At 40.6% G+C, this 21,705-nt stretch overlaps 1 protein-coding gene across 2 annotated transcripts; it reads left to right on the top strand.

The window, feature by feature from the left end:
- The first annotated feature begins 409 nt into the window (after window positions 1-409).
- LOC139911969 (spindlin-W-like) lies at window positions 410-5,122 on the top strand. Of its 2 annotated transcripts, XM_071899606.2 has the most exons (5): window positions 410-505; window positions 1,220-1,261; window positions 2,045-2,304; window positions 2,836-3,069; window positions 3,720-5,121. In XM_071899606.2, the coding sequence occupies exons 2-5, from the start codon at window positions 1,242-1,244 to the stop codon at window positions 3,923-3,925; spliced, it is 720 nt and encodes a 239-aa protein (XP_071755707.1). In that variant the 5' UTR covers window positions 410-505; window positions 1,220-1,241; the 3' UTR covers window positions 3,926-5,121. The 2 variants fall into 2 exon arrangements, with proteins under 2 accessions (XP_071755707.1, XP_078143853.1); XM_078287727.1 differs by lacking the exon at window positions 410-505 and having other exon boundaries at window positions 1,239-1,261; window positions 3,720-5,122.
- The last annotated feature ends 16,583 nt before the right edge of the window (window positions 5,123-21,705 follow it).

Below are 21,705 nucleotides of genomic sequence, written 5' to 3'. Positions count from 1 at the left end.
GTATTATTTATGAGGTATATATATATATTTTTTTCAATTAAAGTATACTTTTAATCCTTGTTTCCTCCAGCTCATTCATTTTGTTTAGCTATTTGGTTATTTGATAATAGTTTTGGGGGGAAATGTCTGGAAATATGCTCTGGGCAATACGATTGAAGGAAAAATGTGGAATTAGGCCACGGTGAATGATGGGAAATGTAGTTTCATGACTTTTAGGCTTCGTGATAACCTAAGCAAATGAGAGTGCACAAAATGTCATTATTTTGAATATCCAAATATTCAAATATACAGAAAACACGGGATTGTATAAACGTGATTGCAAATGGCTTTAGAGCTGGTCGGGACTACACGAAGTCTCCAGGAAGTAAAGAAAATTTACAACAAATCCCAGCGTGCTTTGCGAGTTGTAGTTGTAGTTCACCTATCAAACTCGCTTCCTTGTATCTATCCTACATTAGGGGGAATCTACTCTGCAAAGAGAAACAGATGTGAAATTATTGATCAGGTAGGGCAAACAGGTTATTCAGCCGCCTCCCTCCTCTTTAACTTGTCGAGCACATTAAACTGTAAACGAAGCTCTAACGGTCGGTCCTTATTCTGACGTTAATCTACTAACAGTTACAACCAGGGTGCAAAATCGGCGCCTACATGGCGATGCATTTCCTTTTGTTTAGCTATGTGTAAAAATGCAGCAGCCTAATTCTCACTACATGTTTACAGATTAGCAGTCAGTGACAGGATTCACTGGCTTTATGTTAATACTGTTAGACACGTACATAGCCTACACTCGACACCTCGGTCGGTCGGCATTTCTTGAGCTCTCTCTGGCAACGTTACACGTTGTTTAGCCATAAATATAGCCTACTTGTCATGTAGGGGAATTGGCTATTTAGGTGCTACATTCTGTAATATGTCACCTGTCTGTTTTAGTGCACGAGCTTTAACTGCCGAATCGAAGTCAATATTGTCGCAATTTTGTTGTTTACATCCGGTAGCTGTGTTGGCTAATTTGCATCGCTTTGGTTGACTGAGCTGACGGGCAGCAGGCCAGCAGGGTGCATGACTGACTGCCGCATATCATTACAGTCAAATGTTTCTTACCGCATGAATTACAGCTTTTCTTGGCTTCCAATCAGTGAACTGTAATTGTGAAGAACTGTGAGGGTCAGCTGGCTTTGCCATAATCACCACTAACTGACTTGTCTTTTGTGTCTCACAGGATTGTGTGAATTTATGGAAACATGTCAAAGAAACGGGGCAGGTAGGCTCAAACAAGAGGTCTGCTTTGATTAATCTGACCATGCATATTCCAGTCTGAAGTTGTCATCAGTATACCTCAGTATAGGCTGCTTCAATACACTCAAGCACCTGGTCAGAGAGGCACTGCACAGGAACACAACATTTGGTTTGCTGAACACAAATTACTCTGAGACAAATCCTGTTGAAACCCTGACAACTTTGATTAAACCTCACTGACACAGCAGATTGCAATAATAATTAGCTAAATTAGTCTGACCCAAGCGGATTAACAAAACTGTTGTTAGACTTAATTTAGCACCAGTAATGGTATTTTGCCATACTATGATACTGTTAGTTTAGTTAAAATAAAGCAAGATGGTTTTCTACCCATCTTTTTGCTCAGTAGCCAGGGCAATAGCTGCACAAAACTCTTATCCTGCAATGGTCACTTTGGAAATGACCTGCTTACAGACATTAAACTAAGTCGTTATTGATGGGAAGGGGGGCAAATATGGCAGAGATTTATATTTCTTGCCCTTTATAATGGCCTCTGCAGGTGTCTCACCTGATTGCATTGTGCCCCTTCTGGATACGAATACTTAACCTTATACCCTTCTGTGCATTCTGTAACACTTTAATGGAAGAGAGTCCCCATTCGGCACTCCAGATCTCTGAAATAATCCCAAACTAAAATTCATCTCACCAAAATGATACACTTAGGTTGCTCCCACAGTACATTTCTACCTAATGTTTTCTTTCTTATTCTCCTCATCTGTCCTGCGTCCTGCTCCTGACACGCTGCCAGGAAGCGCAGCAGCGGGGAGCTGAGTGAGAGCTCGACGTCGACCCTAACCCCGGACCCTGACAACCTGCTGGGCCTGCGGATCCAGCACACCTGGAGGGAGAAGGGCAACCTGACCAAGTGGAAAGGCACGGTGCTGGAGCGCCTCACCGTCAACAGCTCCCTCTACATGGTCAAATATGACGGCTTTGATTGCGTCTACGGCATCGAGCTGTTCAAAGACGAGCGGGTGTCCAACCTGCAGGTGCTGGCAGAGAAAGTTGGTGAGCGTGATAACATGCAACTCTTCATCTACATGGTGGCTATCATGGTGGCTATCACTGCTCATGCTAACTACCCAGTTCTTCTTCTGTTTATTCCAAACTGCTGTTGCTGCTGCTGCTGTGAAACGCACCACTTCCTGTGTGATACCTAGCTGACACTGGGTTGTTAAAACAGAAAATGTAGCAAATGTAAAAGCTTTAAAGTACTGTGTATAGGGTGAATCACTAGGTGTTATATCAGTCGGCGATAGAGTAGCAAAACAGACTTTTTTAATATGAAAATGTCATTATCCCTTTAAATAACACTGACAGTGTGGAAACTAGAGCCCAATCGATACAGAGTTTTATAGGGCTGATAATTAGTGAGGGAAATTACTTAAATTTGATTCATCAATACATTTTATTCTGGTCATTTACATTTTTTTCTTTAACTCAAATTTTATTGGTGCTTTAACAGCAAAATAAAAGACATTGCTGACAAACGTGAAAAGCCAAAACTCATATTGTCATAATGTCTTCTCCTTCCCACAGTGAACAACAAGATCAAGGTTCCTCCTGGAGCCGAGGAGCTGGTGGGCAGAGCGGTGGAGCATCTTTTTGAGAAGGAGGACGGGGAGAAAAACGAGTGGCGGGGCATGGTGCTGTCCCGAGCGCCCATCATGACCCACTGGTATTACATCACCTATGAGAAGGACCCGGTGCTGTACATGTACCAGCTGTGGGACGACTACAAGGACGGAGATCTGCGTGTCCTGCCTGAGTCAGGTATGGGAACAGGAGTTTTATCTGAAGATTCACATGCTCTTGCACTGCACAAAACCTCCATCTTAAGAAGTCAGTTAGTCTCATATTCAACCTTCAAATCTTATTTTTCTTAAAACAAGAGAAAAATTCAGCCAATGGAGAGAGATCACTCATCTTGTCTTGAAAAAAGGCAGAAAACTAAACTTGATTCTACAAAATTCTTGAAACAAGTTTATTTGCATTGGAAATAAGTGACATTAACCCCATTGGCATTTTCAGTTGTTTTAAGAAAATTATAATATTTTAGGACTCAATAATAGACTAAATGACTTGTTAAGATGGCGATTTTTTACAGTGTGGTCTATGTGTTCGGCTATGTCTTATCATGAAGGGACGGGGAAGGGATTGGATTAGACTAAGATGGATATAATTAGTGGGTAAGCATGTTTAGTAGGAGTTAAACACTAGACAATTTCCTATCTTAAACTCACCTTTTGTGCAGATGTTTAAATTTGAGGTGCTTGCTTCAAACCGATTCTCAGCATTGGCAGAAATTGCAAGCATAGTTAGAAACCATTTGCTTATATGGCGATCGTTATGCTCCTGTTACACCATTCTTACGTTGTGTCTCTCTGACTCCTCCCCCTCGTGTTTATCTCTCCGTCGTCCAGAGAACAAACACCTGCTGCCGGCGGACAGGAAGCCAGGCGAGGAGACAGAGAGCCTTGTGGGTAAGCAGGTGGAGTACGTCACAGATAACGGTCTGAAGAGAACAGGCTTGGTCATCTATCAGGTTCCAGCCAAGCCCACGGTTTACTACATCAAATACGACGACGACTTCCACATCCACGTCTACGACCTGGTGAAGACCACTTAGTACCGGCCGTCTAGTTTCATCTTCAGTTGACTGCTCGTCTTCATCCCAACCGATCGTTACCTGTTCTAGTGTTACAGATTTCTGTTCCTCCATTGGGAGATGACGTGCCGAACAGCGAAAGCCCCCAGGCCCTTCTGGGTCCTGTCTCTTTGGTTTTTATTGGCATGTAGGGGCTTATTTGTTTTCATTCTCACTTTACCAGACCTAAGTTTTTGATTCTAGATTTTAAGTTGACTATTAAGTATGACTATCAGGTCCTCTGGGATGTAAATAAAGGAGATCTAGGACCTGCTGTATAGCCTAGCAGATGAAATGGAGCTAGACTTTTGTCTTGGTTAAATCATACTTGTATAGTGCAATTTTCGAGCCCAAAATTCATAATTTTGTAAGTAACACACCAAACAAAGAGTATCAACATTTCTTACCTATACCTCTCTGTTTTACTTTTTTTTTTTAAACTTTTATATGCCTATGCTATTTATTTCATCTGGAAAATCTGGTTATGCTGCTGGTTAATGCAAAAGTTTTGGCAAAACTTGTCTGACTTGTTGTGCTTCATATGTCTCGTATAGGTGTCACTTTGTTTCAACATGACTTGATATTCATTTGATCAGTGCTAATTTCACCATCAAAGTGAACTATGATTTAAATTGAAATGTATAGGCATCTATGAGACTTGACTGTACTGTCTTCAATAATCTCTCACAGGGTGTAAAATGAACACAGATTATTCTAAAAGTCATATTTCTATTCTGATTCTTCCTGCAAACTGCAACAATTTTCTACATTATAATACTAAGATGAAATCAAAATGCTGATGTTGATGTCGAGCTGTTTCGACAATGTTTGTGCTCTCACACTATTTATGTCATTCTAATTGGCTGCTGGCATTGTTTAGTATTTTGGACTGAAGTCTTTATTCTTTGCCAAAACTGAATGGTATGACTCGGTATATTTAGGCCTCAAACTATCATTCATTGTGACCCTAAATGTGTTTTTTTCTGTAAATATAATGTGAAACATTTTTAAGAACCTGAAACAAAGATGCTTGAAAATGATTTTCTCTTCCAGTTTTTGTTAAATGCTGTTAAAGTGTAGCAATGGATGTTTTGTTCATTCATGTGAATATGTTCCATCATGGTGGTAAAATAGCACAATTCAAATACTAAAAACACTTAACAGATCAGGTACATTAACAACTCGCCTCTTAAAATTTAAATGTAATGTACTAAATAATTATTATAGAAACTATGAAGAAAAGATGTTCCAGTATATAACTTACAGTCAGTAAAACTGAGTCTCAATGCTTCATGGTTCAGTAAAAGAAAAGGACATTTCTTAATAGGATTGAACATAATCGTTAAAATATTCTCTGTTGAAAAGAGATTTTGATCTTTTACTGAAATACTCAAGTGACTCATATTTTCCCCTCAGACCCACATTCTCTCAATGATCGACTGTCTTAATAGTGATCTTATGGTGCTTCCTAATCTTAATGACTGGTTGCCAGAGATTATATAGTTGTACTGTTACACCATAAACTATAATTAATAATTTGAAGATCCTTATCCTCTCCTTTTATGTGTATAGCTCTATTTTGCTGATATAATCATAGAATTGACCTACTGCGGTTACATTTAATGGGACAGATTGGTCATTATGTGCTATTTCACTGGGCAATTCGTTATGAACTGCAATAGGATTATAATTGATTATCAGCAATCATTTTCATGAATGATTATTCAATCATAAAAATGTACAGACATGTTGACAATTGATCTATTGTGTTGGAAATACTTGTCTCAAGCGTTTTACTTTTTCCAAGTTGTTTCCAAACTGTTTTTATCAGAACGTTTCAGAATATTCACAGAATATTATAAACCCTGTCACCATGCAACCTTAGATTTAGAATTGGAGCATGTTCAGAATACTCATGTATGATATTCAACATGTAACTGAACATGAAGCGCCCTTATACACAGCTAGGCTATTTGAGGTGAGCAAAGTTTCACCTTGGCCATTTAATTACAGTGATTACCTCAAAACAGTGAATACACTTTATCCATTCTGTGGAAAATGTTCATTAAGTTCAGTGCTGGTTTTGCAAAAGATACAGATACACAGATAATCATACTTTCAAATGTACGTACGGTTTAGGAGGACAACACACTGTGGGATCACAGTCAGTTTTTGCTATAAACAGAGGGGGGGGGGGGGGGACTTTAGAATCGGGAGTAGGTACCAGTGTACGAAAGATTTATCTCACTTCAGCCGACATGTCCTGAAAATTTCAGCTCTCTAGGACATACGGCTGATTTTTTATGAAGTTTTGACTTTAATATCTGTGAAGATTTGGTTATTATGCAATAAGCCACAATTTAGTGTTAAGGCCTGTTTTGTTAAAAATGTATTGGTCGATAAAAGCCAAACCATTTGGCCTATCAATAAGCTTTATACAACTTTAAAAGGTCCCAAGATTGTCCACACCAAGTTTTGTGTGAAATCGGATGAACGGCCTAAGAGGAGTTGCAAAAAAAGTGTTTCTTAAAGAATTCAAAATGGCGGACAATCCAATATGGTGGACATTAAAAGTGATATATGGATTGGATTCTGTTTCATAAATGGTTTTCAACCATTTTTGATCCTTTCAGTGTCCATTAATCTCCTTTGACTAGACAAGGTCTAATTCCTACTACATAGCATGAAATACACATGGCAACTGTTCCAGATCCAACATCTAACATACTAAATGATTCAGTAAAGCATTGATCCAATTAACAAGTTGATCTTTTCTCATATCACAGTGATAAACAAATGCTAAGATTTCACAAAAGAAAAATACATCAGGGTTCAAACAACTAAACAGCACTGTTGAAATGAAATATGGTGTATATGTCAAGCACATAAAGATCATAGAAACATCAGAAACAGTCCCTGAGCTGTTCATTCACAGAGTAAGACAAGAGAACACTTACAAAAGTTATCCCAGATAGTAGTGATTTAAAAGTATGGCTGTTGGATAAAACCATGGGTTAAAAAAAAAAAATATATATATATGTAATTTCAGTCAAACATTTTCATTTTAAGACCAATGTAGAGTACATCAATAAAAATGACAAAAATAGAAAGAAGATTCACTCCATAAGATCAGAGTGGAAACATTCTGAATAAACCACATCAAACTGATGAAAGCACAGCACAAAAGCACAGCATCATCAGATAAACAGTTTTACTGTTTTTATTGGGAACCAGACAAGGTGGGGTAGGATGTTGACCCTCCTTGTGGGTGCTGCCCGAGGACGACCTGATGCAGGAACTGTTGATGAACCACAGCTCCTGCATCAGGTCGTCCTCGGGCAGCGCCCACCCTACAGAATAAAACACAATAAGACCACGATCATCCATCTGTTCACCATTCATACTATCACTGGTTGGGTTATGTGGTAACACTTTATTTTACAGCCCGCTAATTACGTTGTAACTAGTTTGTAATTAAGGGGTACCAATAAAATAACAATGCTGTAATTACAGGGTAAGAAAACAAGAAGTCCGGGAATTAAGGGGTAATCACTTTGTAATTATGAGAGATTTATAAGGTAGTTATGGTGTAACTATTTTTGTAATTACTGCATACTTAAAAAACAATTACAGGGTACAGTAATGTAATTAGGGGGGACTAAACAAATGTTATCGGTGCTTGTTCCCTGTAGTTATGGAGTAAGTACAAGGTGTACTGTAATTACAAATTAGTTGCACCGTAATTAGCGGGCTGTAAAGTAAAGCGTTACCATAGTAATAATATTTTGGTGGTATATTAGCAGCAAAATTAACTCTCAGTGAAAAAACAGCCACATTTAGAATAAATATTGATTATATTGTTAGTAATAGAGGTATAGAAAATGTTAATGGCCAAGATATATTTACTAATTCCATTACACTTTTACTGCTTTAGGCTACAGGTTACCCATAACTGCAGGAATAAAGGTATGTTTTGAAGAAATGCGCAAAGACACTGTAACAGTAGTGTGCAAATAAATGTATTCAAATAAAATGATTCAGTTGTTTCTGTAAAGTGGATAGGAAGATGACAGGAGTTCAGAAGTGGACTGCAGGTGAGACGTAGCCTGGTAGGACCATCCTGATCACGTGACCGCACATTCTGTTTCACTCCACGGATCAGTCTGGACTTCTAGCCGCCCACATCTATTTCAGTGGGCGGGAGTACTTGCCTGGACAGACAAACTCCTTCAGCCAATCAGCGAATCCAAATTCAAATCCACACGGAAGAACGGCGAAAACGTCTTTTCCGCCGATAAACTCCGCTAGTGCATACTCTTTTTTTTGTTTAATTGTTGTTTTTGAGTCTATTTCTGCAATAACTGCACTTATGGCTGTGTTTACTCTACTAACGTTAACGTTACCACTCGTTGCTTCGGGAGGCGGCATTACTGTTTTGCCAGCGGCGGCCTTTTATTTCACATCATCAACTACGACGCAGTCCCTGATTGGCCCGGTTACGTCATCAACTACGACGCAGTCCCTGATTGGCCCGGTTACATTGTAATCGACGTGGGCGGCTAGAAGTCCAGACTGATCCGTGGAGCGAAACAGAATGTGAGGTCACGTGATCAGGATGGTCTTACCAGGCTAGGTGAGACTGCAGTCAAGCAGGGCTTTGGCTCATCTGCTTCTGTTTGGCAGGTCTGTTGGAGCGGCGTCTCTGCTGTTGCAACCATGTTGTCAGCAGATTTCTTGTTCTTCCCCCGGAATATGCGGGATAGCCAAGAAAAGAAAGCACGCTTCTTCTTCTTTGGTTTTGTCAACAGGCTGTCTTTGGCACTGAACTGGGACTCCTGAAGCAGGTTGATTGATCCTTCATTAAGCAGGTGAATCAGGGTGTTTTCAGCAAGAGAGACAGGGAGAACCTCTTCTGAGGTGGAGTTATTGTCAGGTCCAGCAGAGAGGACAGTGACTTTTGTTCCCTCACAGCATTCAGGTTGATGCAGGACGGGGACAGAGCTTTCAGCAGCGGCCTCAGTCTGTGCACAAGAGTTGACCGTTTCCCTTTTGATGATAAAAGGATGTTGTTCGTCCTCCTTCTCCAAGTCCTGGAGGAACAGCATCAGTTTAGAATCAGCTTTGACGATTGGCTCCCATTCATCAAGATGATCTTGAGTAGGGGCATGGTGTGCAGCGCAGGCAGCCATATATGTAGAACTCACTGTTGAGAAAGCATTCATGTGCTTTTCACCAAGCTTCTCCTCCTCCAGGAGGACAGAGAGGAACTGCATCAGGTGAGAATCAGTGCTGCTGAAGACAGGTTCCCATTTGTCAAGCTGGTCCAGAGTCGGTCCATGCTGTGGGGAGCAGTCAACTACAAATCTAGAGAGATGTGATGAAGCGTAGAGGAGCTCCTCACCAAATCCCTCCTTCTCCAGGTCAAAGTGGGATTTGACCAGTGGCTCCCACTCATCCAGGCAGCCCAGAGTGGATCCACAGGGTGAGCAGCAGTCAGCCACAAATCCAGATGTGTAACATGGGGGACCTCTGTACTAATCTTTTTATGTTAAACAATAAAATTATAAATACATGTGGCTTATCAAGATGGAAATCACTCTCCATGTTTTCCTTTCTAAAAGGTATATTGTTGATGTTCCTCCAAATGAATGCAATGTGAGTTGTCTATCTCAATTTGCAGGTGAACACTGATCAGAGATGAAACTGTGAGTCTGAGTCTGTTCAGGTCAATCGCTCCTTTATGACTCTGACATTCTAAATTCTATGAACTCTGCTGCATTCTGTCCAGCTGCATTATGATTCATCAGATGAAGCTCAGGCTCCAGTCAACTTTGATGACAGAGATGTCCCACTTTGTACATGGTTTATAAACTACACATGATTAAAAAGCACATAACTGAATATTTGGAATTTGTATTAAGATACTGTATTTTTTATGCGGAAAACATCTATTTAATTGCTAATTCCTATTGCACTTGTCACTGTTTTAAGCCACAAGTTAGCTCACTATTACTATTACTGCTATAGCCTATATTACTATTACCTATCACTCATAGCTACTATCATATCTGAGGGGATACTTTAGGAAAATAAAAAGAAAAGTTATTTATCTTCAATTCAGCTTTTCAGGTGTAGAATTTATTTTTTCCAAAACAACCTGTGCATCAACCCATGTAGTTAATAGGAACATGGGTAGCACTTTACAATGGCCTTTTTCCAGTGCATGAACCTTTAAGCACCTATAACATTTGTTTTGTCCCCCCTATACCCTATTTTTTAAGTATGTGGTAATTACGAAAACAATTACACCATAACTACCTTATAAATCTCTCATAATTACAAAATTGTTACCCCTTAATTCCTGGACTTCTTGCTTTGCTACTCTGTAACTACAGCATTGTTATTTTATTAGTACCCCTTAATTACAAACTAGTTACAACGTAATTAGCGGGCTGTAAAATAAAGCGTTACCGATTATGTTTGGTTTTGCTACGCTCCATGGTGGTATAGAGTCCTGAAGGAAAACATGATCATGAGATAAGAAAGAAAGGGGGGTGGGTCAGAGTCGCCCAGAGACACTTGTCTTCCCACGACATCCCCTCTCTGAGACCCTCTGAGACACCTTTATCTCCACCAGACTGCTAAACATTACTGATGATATCCATATCCAAGGATCCCCACAAATGCCCAAGAAGCTTGTTTTAAACCTATAAATCAAACACTCCCCGGGAAACTGAAAAGGGCTGTTAGAGGACAGACATTTGTGCACAAATACAAATGACACAGTTGACAATTTCCACAGATGTACACCATAATGAGACAAATGGCAGAACCTGACAAAAATATGCTCTCAACAATGGCTTAAAACTGTTCAGGCCAACAGTCCAGGTCCAGGTCAGTGGAGGGCATTGTCACTGCCCTTTATAATCAACTCATATTTATGCATTTCAAGTATTTAATTCAAAACAACCAATAATTACATTTGCAATAGAGAGAGACCAGACCTGAGCCGTCTGTCTATTTGTCTAGGCCTTTTAAAGAAATATATTCATTTTCTTACCTCTTGCTCACCAAGATGCATGTATTACACACTCTACAGCCCTAAATAGTTCATCATGGAAAATTTAGAATAACTTAAAAGTGCGTAACAAGCACAGATCCTGTGCAGACCATAGGTGCAGCAGACCCACGGCGCGCCCTCTAGAGGCCATCTGATGAAGCGCAGGCTCCGTGCAAACTGTCCATGAGTGAGTGAGTGAGTGAGTGAGTGACCTGACTTTGCTACTTTCTGCCCCCGGCCACATGGCGCGCCGTGGGAAAAAATGTCACGTTTTTAAATTGATTGGCGCTTATGATAAAAAATATATATACATATACATTTACAATTAACACAGAAAATATGTTGAATATTTATAAATAATAAGATGTAGATTTAACATACATTGCTCCTTGTGAGGGGAGTGATTATCCACATGAATCACCAACTCTTAAAAACCAACACTCAAGTTGTGTATGATGTGCGGAGGGACGGAGAGAGAGAGAGAGAGAGAGAGAGTGTTTGTCGGTTTCGAAGTGGGGGAAAGTAAAAGCATCAACAGAAAGTCTCGGTGGGGTCAAAGCTTTTCATGCTCGCCTTTGGTTTCCTGGCTGTCTGGTGGACGGACACCTTTGACCCAGGGCAGACAGTCATGATTTGTTAGCTGTCTTTCTTATTTAACACATTGTTGCATTCAGACACACACGTTTACCAAAGGGCAATCGCCGTGACACTTTGCTTTGAGGGACTCAGCTAATCATCAAGCACCAAGTAAGTCTACCTTATCAGGAACTATGTCAAATAGGCTATAGCAACGAATGAAAACCGACAAATTTAGACATAAAAACGTGTAATTAGTCGAATTAGTAATGAGTTGAAATTTAACATTTTTCCTGATTAATTCTGCTGCATCACTTTTTTGCACCTTATCAGACATTTTATATTTATTGGCTATAGTGAAAATCAGTGTAGCTTCAGTTATTAACTGACACTGTAAGATATTCAGGATCAAAGTTACCAAAATGTCTGTTCATCATTAAGCAGCAGACATTCAGTGCTGAACAACAGAACATGAACATAATAGGCCTATTTATTGATTACTTCCTAGGTATCTAATCATTAGCCTAGTTGTGTCCTCTAAAGTAAAGCATCAAGGCTACAGTAAGCACTTGACAGGGTAATAGGCCTTTATTTTGCAGTGAATAAATAACAGGCTGTTTATGTTTATATTTGCCTAAAGTATAATGATGACAACAGCAGTTATATTTGACCAACCTGGTGCAGTATCAGTGAAAATGACAGTATATAAAGATTACATGATTATATATTGACATAACTGGTTATGATTGCTCACATGATTTGTCATTTGTTAACTTGGCCTGTCTGTTATCAATTTAATTAATGGCTGCATTCCATGAATTATTCAGCACCAACAAAATACTGATGAAGAGTTGACCCACTCAGACGTTCATAGTTATTTTATGCCAAGCACAATCTGCCAAGAGGTGTAGGCCTGTGTGTGATATCCTTAACAGCACTTGATCTCTCCCCTGCTTTGACTAATCGACATTTCCTCTGCTGCTTTGTCGTCTTCCTGACCACATATATAACCACATGCTGACTGCTGACTACCTCTCCCACCCACAGAGTCCCTCCGAGGTGCCAGGGTGCTAGTGCCGGGTGCCAGTACAGGCAACGGGGAACAGTTGGCATCCCATTACGCCAGGCCGGGTGCCCAGATAGTACGAACAGCGAGGAGGAGGGAGTATACGCCTTATGAAGGTCTGTGCTCTTGAGATCTGTCTGATGCAATTTGTCACCTGCTGTGCACTTCCTTTTACACATCCATCAGTATCCTCCACCATTCACTTTCCTTTCTCTGCAAAAACCATCTGCCCAGACAGTCTTTGGCAAGAGCCTTTATTGTTCAGACATTATAATTATACGGTCAACTCTCTGTGAAGCCGTCTCTACTCACAAGGAAAATCGCGGTCGCTCTGATTCTATTTCAGGCATAACAGTACAAATGAAGGACCATATGTGCATGATTGTGGCTGTGATGTGTGGTTCTGTCCCTGTCCTGCAGGTGGCAGGGAAGTATTTGATGCCGGGGCCTCAGAAGGCTGGATCTGTGACAGAGGGACATGTGAGTGGTCAGACCACCTGGGTCGGTTCAGGTTTATGGACCCAAGCCTCTTTCACACAGAAGGGAGAAGCCTGAAGGAGCTTTATCAGTGGTTTTGTGTTGAGTGTGTGGGGTAAAACCAACAGTAACCTCGTCACCAAACAGGCTTGAAGCTGGCTTTCATGCTGTGTGAAAGATGCAAGGAAACAAAAAGTATTTTCTGTGCATTACACTATTCATATGCTCTTTCAAAGATACGACTGAAAAAAATAAATAAATACACGGCACAATATTAAATTATTACAGAACCCCTTTCAAAAACCTTGAAACTTTGTCTGCATTCTTATTGGCCAATAAACAAACGCACTTGATTCTTTTGTGTTGCTTAGCAACGAAAGCAGTTCCTGGTTTTATATATGAAATACCAGCATGCCACCAATCTGGAGACTTACAGGGTGCAGTGTGAATGAAACCAGCCATGATGCATTTCTAATTAAAACATTGCTGGCTTTTCTGTGTGAAAGAGGCTTTAAGGCACATTATCTGTAGTCATAACTGAGAGGAGACCAATTGGTTTTTGCTTGGTAACTGGTTTCAGTTGAGATAAAGGTGATTCTTGATCCAAACATAATTTACATTTTAGTTTCATGATATTAGAAATAACAGTGTTAGCGTTCTATATTTATTTTTGCATTGAATCTGATGGAAATTAAATGAGGTGACTGTTACATATGTGCATTTTATTTGTTCTTATGAGGTGGGCTTGACTTTCTTGTTCAGAATCACATTGGAAGAATCCCGTTTGCCACGTGGATGCTGGTATGCTGGGAACGACAGAAAAGATGTGCTTTATTCTTAAATTGCTAATGTGTAAAGTGTCAAGCCTTTTCAATAAATTTCTTCCAATCTTTTTTTGACTCTAGATTTATCTGCACTTACCTCCTCCGCTTTTTATATTTTAAGTACAGCTGGTAGAATTTGACTTGATGCTGAAGCAGCTTGGTGGTGTGGCGTGATTTGAAGTGTTTTGATTGTGTGTGTGTGTGTGTGTGTGTGTGTGTATGGTTCTTTTTTTTTAATTTTCCTTCTCTGTCAGGTAAATTTCCTTAGCTAAGTGAGCACGGCATCAGCGGCTGGAGCAGAGCGCAGGATCCATCACAGTTGTGTCTTCTCTGCTGGGTGAGTGTGCTGCACCTTAGTAACAGTAGATATCTCATATTTGCTCAGGTCTGTTTGCTGATATTAATCGAAGCTCATAAAGGCCTAGCGCTGCATCCACCTCATAAGCAGACCAAACGCTGGCAGTGAAGTGTATTACAGAGAAACTTCTGGAAACAAAAAGGAACGGAGAGTTTGTGTGCACAAGGCTGCTGTAACTTTAGAACTGAACGTCCCCTAACTGTTTTTTGCTCTCTGGGTAAAATCAATACTCCTTTCATGGGCCCCTGCACTGCCACTAAGTTTGCAGTGAAAGGTTTCTTGGGCTGTATGCAACATGAGCTGGCAGCAGTGTGTCAGTCACCGTCAGCACCTAGGGGCTCATATACACAGAGTCCGCCATGGAGAAAGGTCGGGTCCACCCACCCACCAGAAGGAGTCCTTCGACCTGCCATACACCTACTTCACCTGTTTATTCAGACTGGTTCCCCCTTTTTCCTGGACCTGGTCACTCAAACCTCCTTCACATACTGAGGAAACCACTCAAGTGTTAAAGGAAGGAAGTGCTATCCACTGTCTGCTGCAGCTACTGAGGCAGCCACCGGAGCCCACTGAGGGATTTAGACCCCTCTTACCTCTTTCAGATGGATGAGATGTGTCAGATTTATTTAGTCCTCGGAGTACTCAGAGTGTTGTACACAGTAAGGCGTTATGGTTTTCTGGCAGTCGGCCATCTCATCTAGGACGACTAATACGTTGGAGAGTGGAATAGAGTGTAGTAGGGCATAAGGACAGAATAGACTGCAGCACTGATCTTTTAAAAAATTGTTTAATCACCTCAGCATGCAGAATGCGCCATATGCTGTATATGTGGTGGCTTCAGATCCACCCCCCTCATGACTGTTGGTGTTGATGTGAGAAACATGCAGCAACACTTTCTTTGTAAGGGTTTACATTGGGCTTTTATTACACTTTCATAAAAGGCTCCATCACACATTTATTAATGAACAATGAACATTTATAGTAATAATAACATTTATGTAGCATAATTGCAAAGTGGATTTTAAAACAAGTTATGTTGTAATGTAGATATTTTGTAAACCTTTTATTGAATTGAAAAGATGAAAGATGGTTATTTCAGTCTGTTTTGTGCAAAGCATGCAGTATTTCCCCAATATTTTTGTAGCAGTTGTGGTTGGGTGTAATTTTGATTCTGGTTCCATGAATGTCCCTGCTTTAATTCTTGTTTCAGTTGTAATTTGCATACGTACTTATGATAACCGTACTAATTTTAAACATTAGGACTACACCTGTTTGTATAAAGGGGTGTGGGGGTTAAGGTAGAGCTAAATTAGAACATTTTTAAGTGCATTTGTATGGGAAATTTTCATATCGTGACCTATCACTGCTGAATGAATATTGGGGAAATTTAGTTACAATGCAAAGATGAAAATGTGAACAAATTCCGAACTGAAGGGCTCTGCAGGTTCAGCTGAAGTAGCCTGAAGAGCATTGCTTGTGCTGAGAGGCAGACTGGGACTTGTTGTTCTTTGATCAGCGTCACAACAAAATCACTAGTCTTCCACCCAGCACTACCAACACTTTCACTCCATCTCCTCTCCTCCCCTCATCTCTCCGTTCTGCTGGTTGTGCCACATCCACTCCTTGAACCTATAAAAAACTCAGAAAGAAACAACCTTGTAACAGAACAGGACCTTGAAATACTGGAGAAGTTTAAACCCGCTCCCCGCTGTACGTAATATTCAGTGTTACATCGTAGTTTTGCAGGGTCACTCATATGGACATCAGGCACATGTTAGAGCGTTTCATGATGTGTGTGAGATACAGGCGTCGCAGAGCGTGCAATCACAGCTATCAGTATCTGAATGCCATATTGATAGCATGTGAACCTCAGATATAGGAGATAGAAACACTACATGCAATTCCCATCTCTCTCTCTCTCTCGCTCTACCCATTTCTCTCTGAAGCCTGTTGACATTCCATCCTTCCTTTGTTGTTCTAATGCCAACCTTTCAGCCCCTCTCAAAAGAGGGAGACAGGAGGAGGAGGAGGAGGGGAGAAAACAGAAAGAGAGAGAGAGAGAGAGAAGGGATCACAGCACAACGCTTGGAATAAACGGCGTTCACCATATGCTATGAAGAGCAAACCTAATCTTTGGACAATTTGCAATTACACCCTATCAAAATGCTGGAGATGGCACGCTGAACATAGACCTTCAAACTCAATGGTGATTCCATGATATTCATAATGTGTTTTCTTTCCAATAAGTCACATGTGGACCGAGAGAGAGAGAGAAAAAAAAGAGACAGACAGAGATTGTCCTCCATCTCTAGTATGTTTCTAAGCTGGTAGCTATGCAACAAGACTGGGAGTCAGTGGAAGAGGGGGATGGGAAGAGGGGGACAGTTTAGCAAGGGAGAGGAAGGAAGGAAGGAGGGAAGGAAGGAAGGAAGGAAGGAAAAGGGAAGGAAGGAGAGGGGTCCTTGTACAGTATGAGTCCTTATTGCTAACTATAGAAAAGAGGTGGAGTGTTGAGCAGAGGCAGCACTCTCTTCAGATGGCAGATCAAGAGGAGACTCAAGAAGAAATTACCAATATTTTAACTCAGTCATTTTAATAGCATCTGTCTTGATAGAAATGGCTTCATTCTCTCTTGACAAAAAAAAAAAAGACTCTTGTAGCCTGATATTCAAACATCTGACAGTCAAAACATCACCAAACCAGTTTCAGAATAGCAGGTGCATTTGAATGCTGATAGTCTTAAGGTCAATTATTTAATATCAGGCTGTTGGTATTCAGTAGACATGTCTTTTACTTGATAAATAATCGCAACCAATAACCTTTGGGCCACTCGGATGGTAACCGGGGGATGCGAGCAGCCCTCGTCGTGGGAGCTGTCCAGTGTCTCGGTGCTGAATGACGCCCTACTTTCTCCACGTCCATCTCTCCTCAGCATCTCGCCTAGATTCCGGCCCGGGAAAAACATGCCACCTGTTGCTGCACCAAAGTTTTCTTTCAGCAGATTATAAACCCCGAAGACCATCGATGTCTGACATATAATCTGCAACCAGACCTAATGTGGAGTAGAGTAATTATCTTTTTTCAAATCACGGCAACATGACGACATAATAAATATTTTCCCCAGGCGAGGCAGGAAGAGGAAGAAGGGCTGTCATTTAATTTCCCTTAGACGCCGTCTGGATTTGTCACAGTATTTATGTTTTTTTTTTGTTTTTGTTTTTTTTTTGCTTTAGAGCTATTTTTCCCTCGTAATTTATTCAATAATGAAGAGTCTATTACTGCAAAACATGCAACGCAGCTCCATGTTTTTGTGCAGCGAAAATACTGTAATAGCCTATATATGTACATCATCCTGCAAATGAATAGCCTTGCATTCTCTCTAAATAACGAACAGGAGAAAGCCTACGTGCTGGACTCACCGTTTCACGATGGGAACAACAGGTGATGCCGAGATAATGTTATGTAGCGTGTGTTGGATGAGTAGCCGCGGCTGCGTCTCTTTCGCTCTTCGGTTTCTATTGGAATAAACGGCAATCTCAGCCTGTGAACCCTCCCATCTGAGGTCCACGTAATGGTTATCATGATGTTACTAGGTAGGTCGGAGAAAGATGGATCTGTCTGTTTATATAGGCCCGCTGTCCAAGGAAGAGAAGGAGGGGGCGGATCAATGTGGAGTGACGATTGCAAGAGGAGACTAATTGACATGCGATTTTTTTCAGGTCTATTAAGGGTGCGGCCCGAACCAATAGCCAAATTACATTATGTGAACGTATGGCCAGGAATAAAACGTATAGATGCTGAAATACCTAGATCTGTGCTTTTAAAACGTTAGAGAGAGAAGAGACTTTCGCACAAGCCTACTTACATCAATGCAATTTTCTAATTTAATAAACGAGATTTCGGTCGGTTAGTCCTATGCATTAATGCTGCTTTTTTTTCTCTGATTAAGGTGATGTTGTAGCTCACCATTAAATACGAAAATTGCATTGATATAGCCCAAGTGTGCAAAAGACTTCATCTGAGCAGGTGACAGTGGTGAGTAGCTCAGCTGTAAGTATTAAATGGAATAACACCAAGATTACACGACTATTCAGTCAAGTCAACGAGTCGTCCAAATTAATCTGCAATGAAAAGAGAAGAGTGAAATATTTCAAATTTAAGGGTTGTGGCATTTGTTCTATCAAATGGCAAATATGTTGCTTTGGAAAACAACTGGGCTACAGCTTAAATGTAATCATACTTCTGCTTATGTGCAAACACATGCACACACACTTAGGTTTATATTTTGTTCAATCAAACTAGAGGATAAACTGCAGCACCTCAGGGTTTAGATACTGATGTTCCAAAACCTAATGCCGTCTGTCACTTGTAGCCCAAAGCAGGCTTTATCATCTTATGGCAGGGGCTTTCTTCAAGGTCTTCTCATCAAGGCCCCGACACATGACACCTCAGACCCCCATTTGATAAGATTTTGTCTGAGGGCCCCCCATCGGAGAGGATTTCTGTTGTTGGATATGATTTAGTACAGAACCGGACAGCTGTCTATTATAGCGGCTGGGAGATAACAGTGGGAAGAGTGAAATTTAGGTTCAAGTAATCAATATAACAGGCCTTTATTTGTAGGAACTGAGCAGCATCTTGTGATTCATAGTCACAATTTCTGCTACATTTAACCTGCCACTCTCTAGTCCTATCTGGACCAGAGGAAAACTGCTGTAGACACTGATCTGAAAGCAGTCTTTCCTTACAAAGGACAGTGAGGTTGACAATTAAGAAACAAACCTGATCCCCACTGATCAACTTTGAACATTTGACTTTTGGTGTACTTAAGCAGTGGATTGTTTTGCCTTGTGGCGTTATAATTTACCTGAGTTAGTAAGCCGACCTATTAAAGTGATTTGTCAGCACTTAGACACTCAGCTGACATCTGGCTTCTTGAATACAGTCTGAGTCATGTCTTATCATGTAAATTGTTACCAGAATGTGATTAGTTATTACCATGTTGCCAGAATTATTTGGAAACCAAAATGTGTACGATAACATAGAATCGATGTTCATAATTTCATGTCCCATTGTTTTGCTCGAGTGCTACATGCTGACATGTCTACACACCCTCCATCTCCCACCCAAGGAAGAGGCTAAGCATGATGACCTGGATGTTTCAGACTGCTTTCGGGGGTCTGTGTAACTTTACAAAGTCTTCAAACAAGACTCAAGACAATCATCCACCATCAAATCTTTATTTTACTCTGTGATCCTTGTTTTAGTCAGTAAAGGCTATTGGATTCAAATTGTGTCATGTTTGACACCAGCTGTTTGACAACAAGAGCGTAGGGTTTCATTACAACTTTGAGGGGGCACAGTCTGGATCCAAGTCTGGGCAGCAAATCACACTGACTAGACTATATACTATGGAGCCTAAATGCAAGAGTGAGGAGAATTATTGGTCAATGTGAAATGCTGTAACACATTGCTAACTGAACCTGTGATCTGATGGGTGAACCTCAATCAAAACATGAAACATGGCAGTCTAATTTGTAGTCAAAATGCCTTTAACAGCATTAGAAGGAGATTGAAACAACTGGCTCTATGTTTTTTAAGGGGAAGGGGTATTTGTGCTCGTGATCAAAGCCAGTGACAACATATGCTTCACTAAAACTCAATTATTAAAAATGCAGAACGAGTAAAAATAAAGTGTATGGATTTATGGGTGGGGGTAGGGGACAATTCATCTTTCTCCTAATATTTAGGGTGACATATCCCCCTGTCTACAACCAAATCTACACCTGTGTTTGACATGTTATAGCTTACAGGCTGTGGAAAAATACCCTGCACTTTGTACCCATCCCATCCCCCATTATGAATCCATAAGTGCTTGTGTAGAGAGTCACTGTCTATTTGTAAATGAGGCACATGAGTGACCCTCTCATGTGCTCTATTCCTCTGACAAAATGACCAGGAAGAGCCTGGGTGGCTGCAGCTATTAGGTCCCACAAAAGCCCGGCTCCTTTGATATCCTTGTAGGCTCATATCAATGCAGCACTAGAGTTGGGCTTAGGGAGGATCCTGGGGGAAGATCCTGCTTGCTGTGTGGTGAAGCTTAGTTGTACAACGAACATTGCGCTCTATGTTGCCTCTTGATAGAAACATCGGGAGGTAGGATTATGCATATTAGTCATCCCCCTCTGTTCTTTCCCTGCTTTCAGGGCTTAATGTTACAACTCCCCAACAAGGCAGACAGAGGAGATGGAAGACTGGTTTGAATGTCTTACATTCAAATGATTTATCTGATCATTATAATGGACTATGCATGTTATTTACATGGCATTGTAATTCAGTCTGATGGGGAGCATCTGCCCCCAAGCTCTCTGGTGTAGATAGCTATTAGCTGAGTCACATACCGCTCCTGATATTCATCATAGGGTTATCTGCAACCAATCTTCACTAGTTCCAACTCCTACTAAATGGTTGCTAGCAACAACAAAAAATTAACTATGGACTGATATTCATGATTAGCCATTTTCAAACTTCTGTCTATAAATCATAGCAACACTCCAGGGGACACAGTCATTTGTATTTCAGAAATACTACGCAATGAACATCACACAAGATCCCTTTTTTCTTCACCTGGATCATTTTGGAATGAAACCCTTCAGCTATTGTTTACGGTGACAAAAAACATCTGTTGCTTAAATTTACAAGAGCCAGTTAGGATAGGCCGCAGGGCAGAGGCAGTGGTGGGGAGCTTTGGGAGGCGATGAACATTTAGCACTGTTCATACACTGCAAGGGTCACAACTATGACTTGAAGGTGTGGGATTGGATTGATAATATACTGAAAATATCCAGTCTACCAGAGCACAAGGTGGGGCCACAGGACGCTTTGTGGCCAGAATAAAAAGTTGTGCAGTAGCCTACTTCTAGTAGTAAAACGTATGTTTACTAAACCTTACCTAGGATGCTTCAAGAGAATGTTATACCTCTCTGTTTGGATATTATACCTTCCTCAGAGCCTATGATAAATTCAGTCAACATTAATGGTGAGGTATTCCTCTAATGAGTGTTGTTTTTCACCTTTAAAGTAACCTGGCTAAGGCTGATTATATTATCAGTAGTAGTAGTTCAAGTGTAGCATTCATTGAATTGCAAACTGCTCACAGGATGGCTCCCTCTGGTGTTTACTTGGGATTTGAACAACACTGGAAGCTAAATCTACTGAAGGATGTACAGCATGTTGTTCAGAATGAAGACCGCTACTGTAGTACTTACAGGCCAAAATCATGAACCTCATAAATCTAATAGAGCACAATAATTCTGTTTTAAACACCATGTTTCATGTGGTTAGCCAGTAATCTGGCTAACCACAGTAATCTGGCTAGACAAATATCTGTGCTATAATATC

The sequence above is a fragment of the Centroberyx gerrardi genome, chromosome 13, assembly GCF_048128805.1.
Source record: "Centroberyx gerrardi isolate f3 chromosome 13, fCenGer3.hap1.cur.20231027, whole genome shotgun sequence".
Taxonomy (NCBI): domain Eukaryota; kingdom Metazoa; phylum Chordata; class Actinopteri; order Beryciformes; family Berycidae; genus Centroberyx; species Centroberyx gerrardi.
This window is presented reverse-complemented; position numbering and strand designations above follow the sequence as displayed.

Coding starts and splice junctions, on each gene's coding strand:
- LOC139911969 (XM_078287727.1), top strand. CDS start 1,242: ATGTCAAAGAAACGGGGCAG. Junction 1,262..2,044: donor ATGTCAAAGAAACGGGGCAG/GTAGGCTCAAAC, acceptor ACACGCTGCCAG/GAAGCGCAGCAGCGGGGAGC. Junction 3,070..3,719: donor GCGTGTCCTGCCTGAGTCAG/GTATGGGAACAG, acceptor TCCGTCGTCCAG/AGAACAAACACCTGCTGCCG.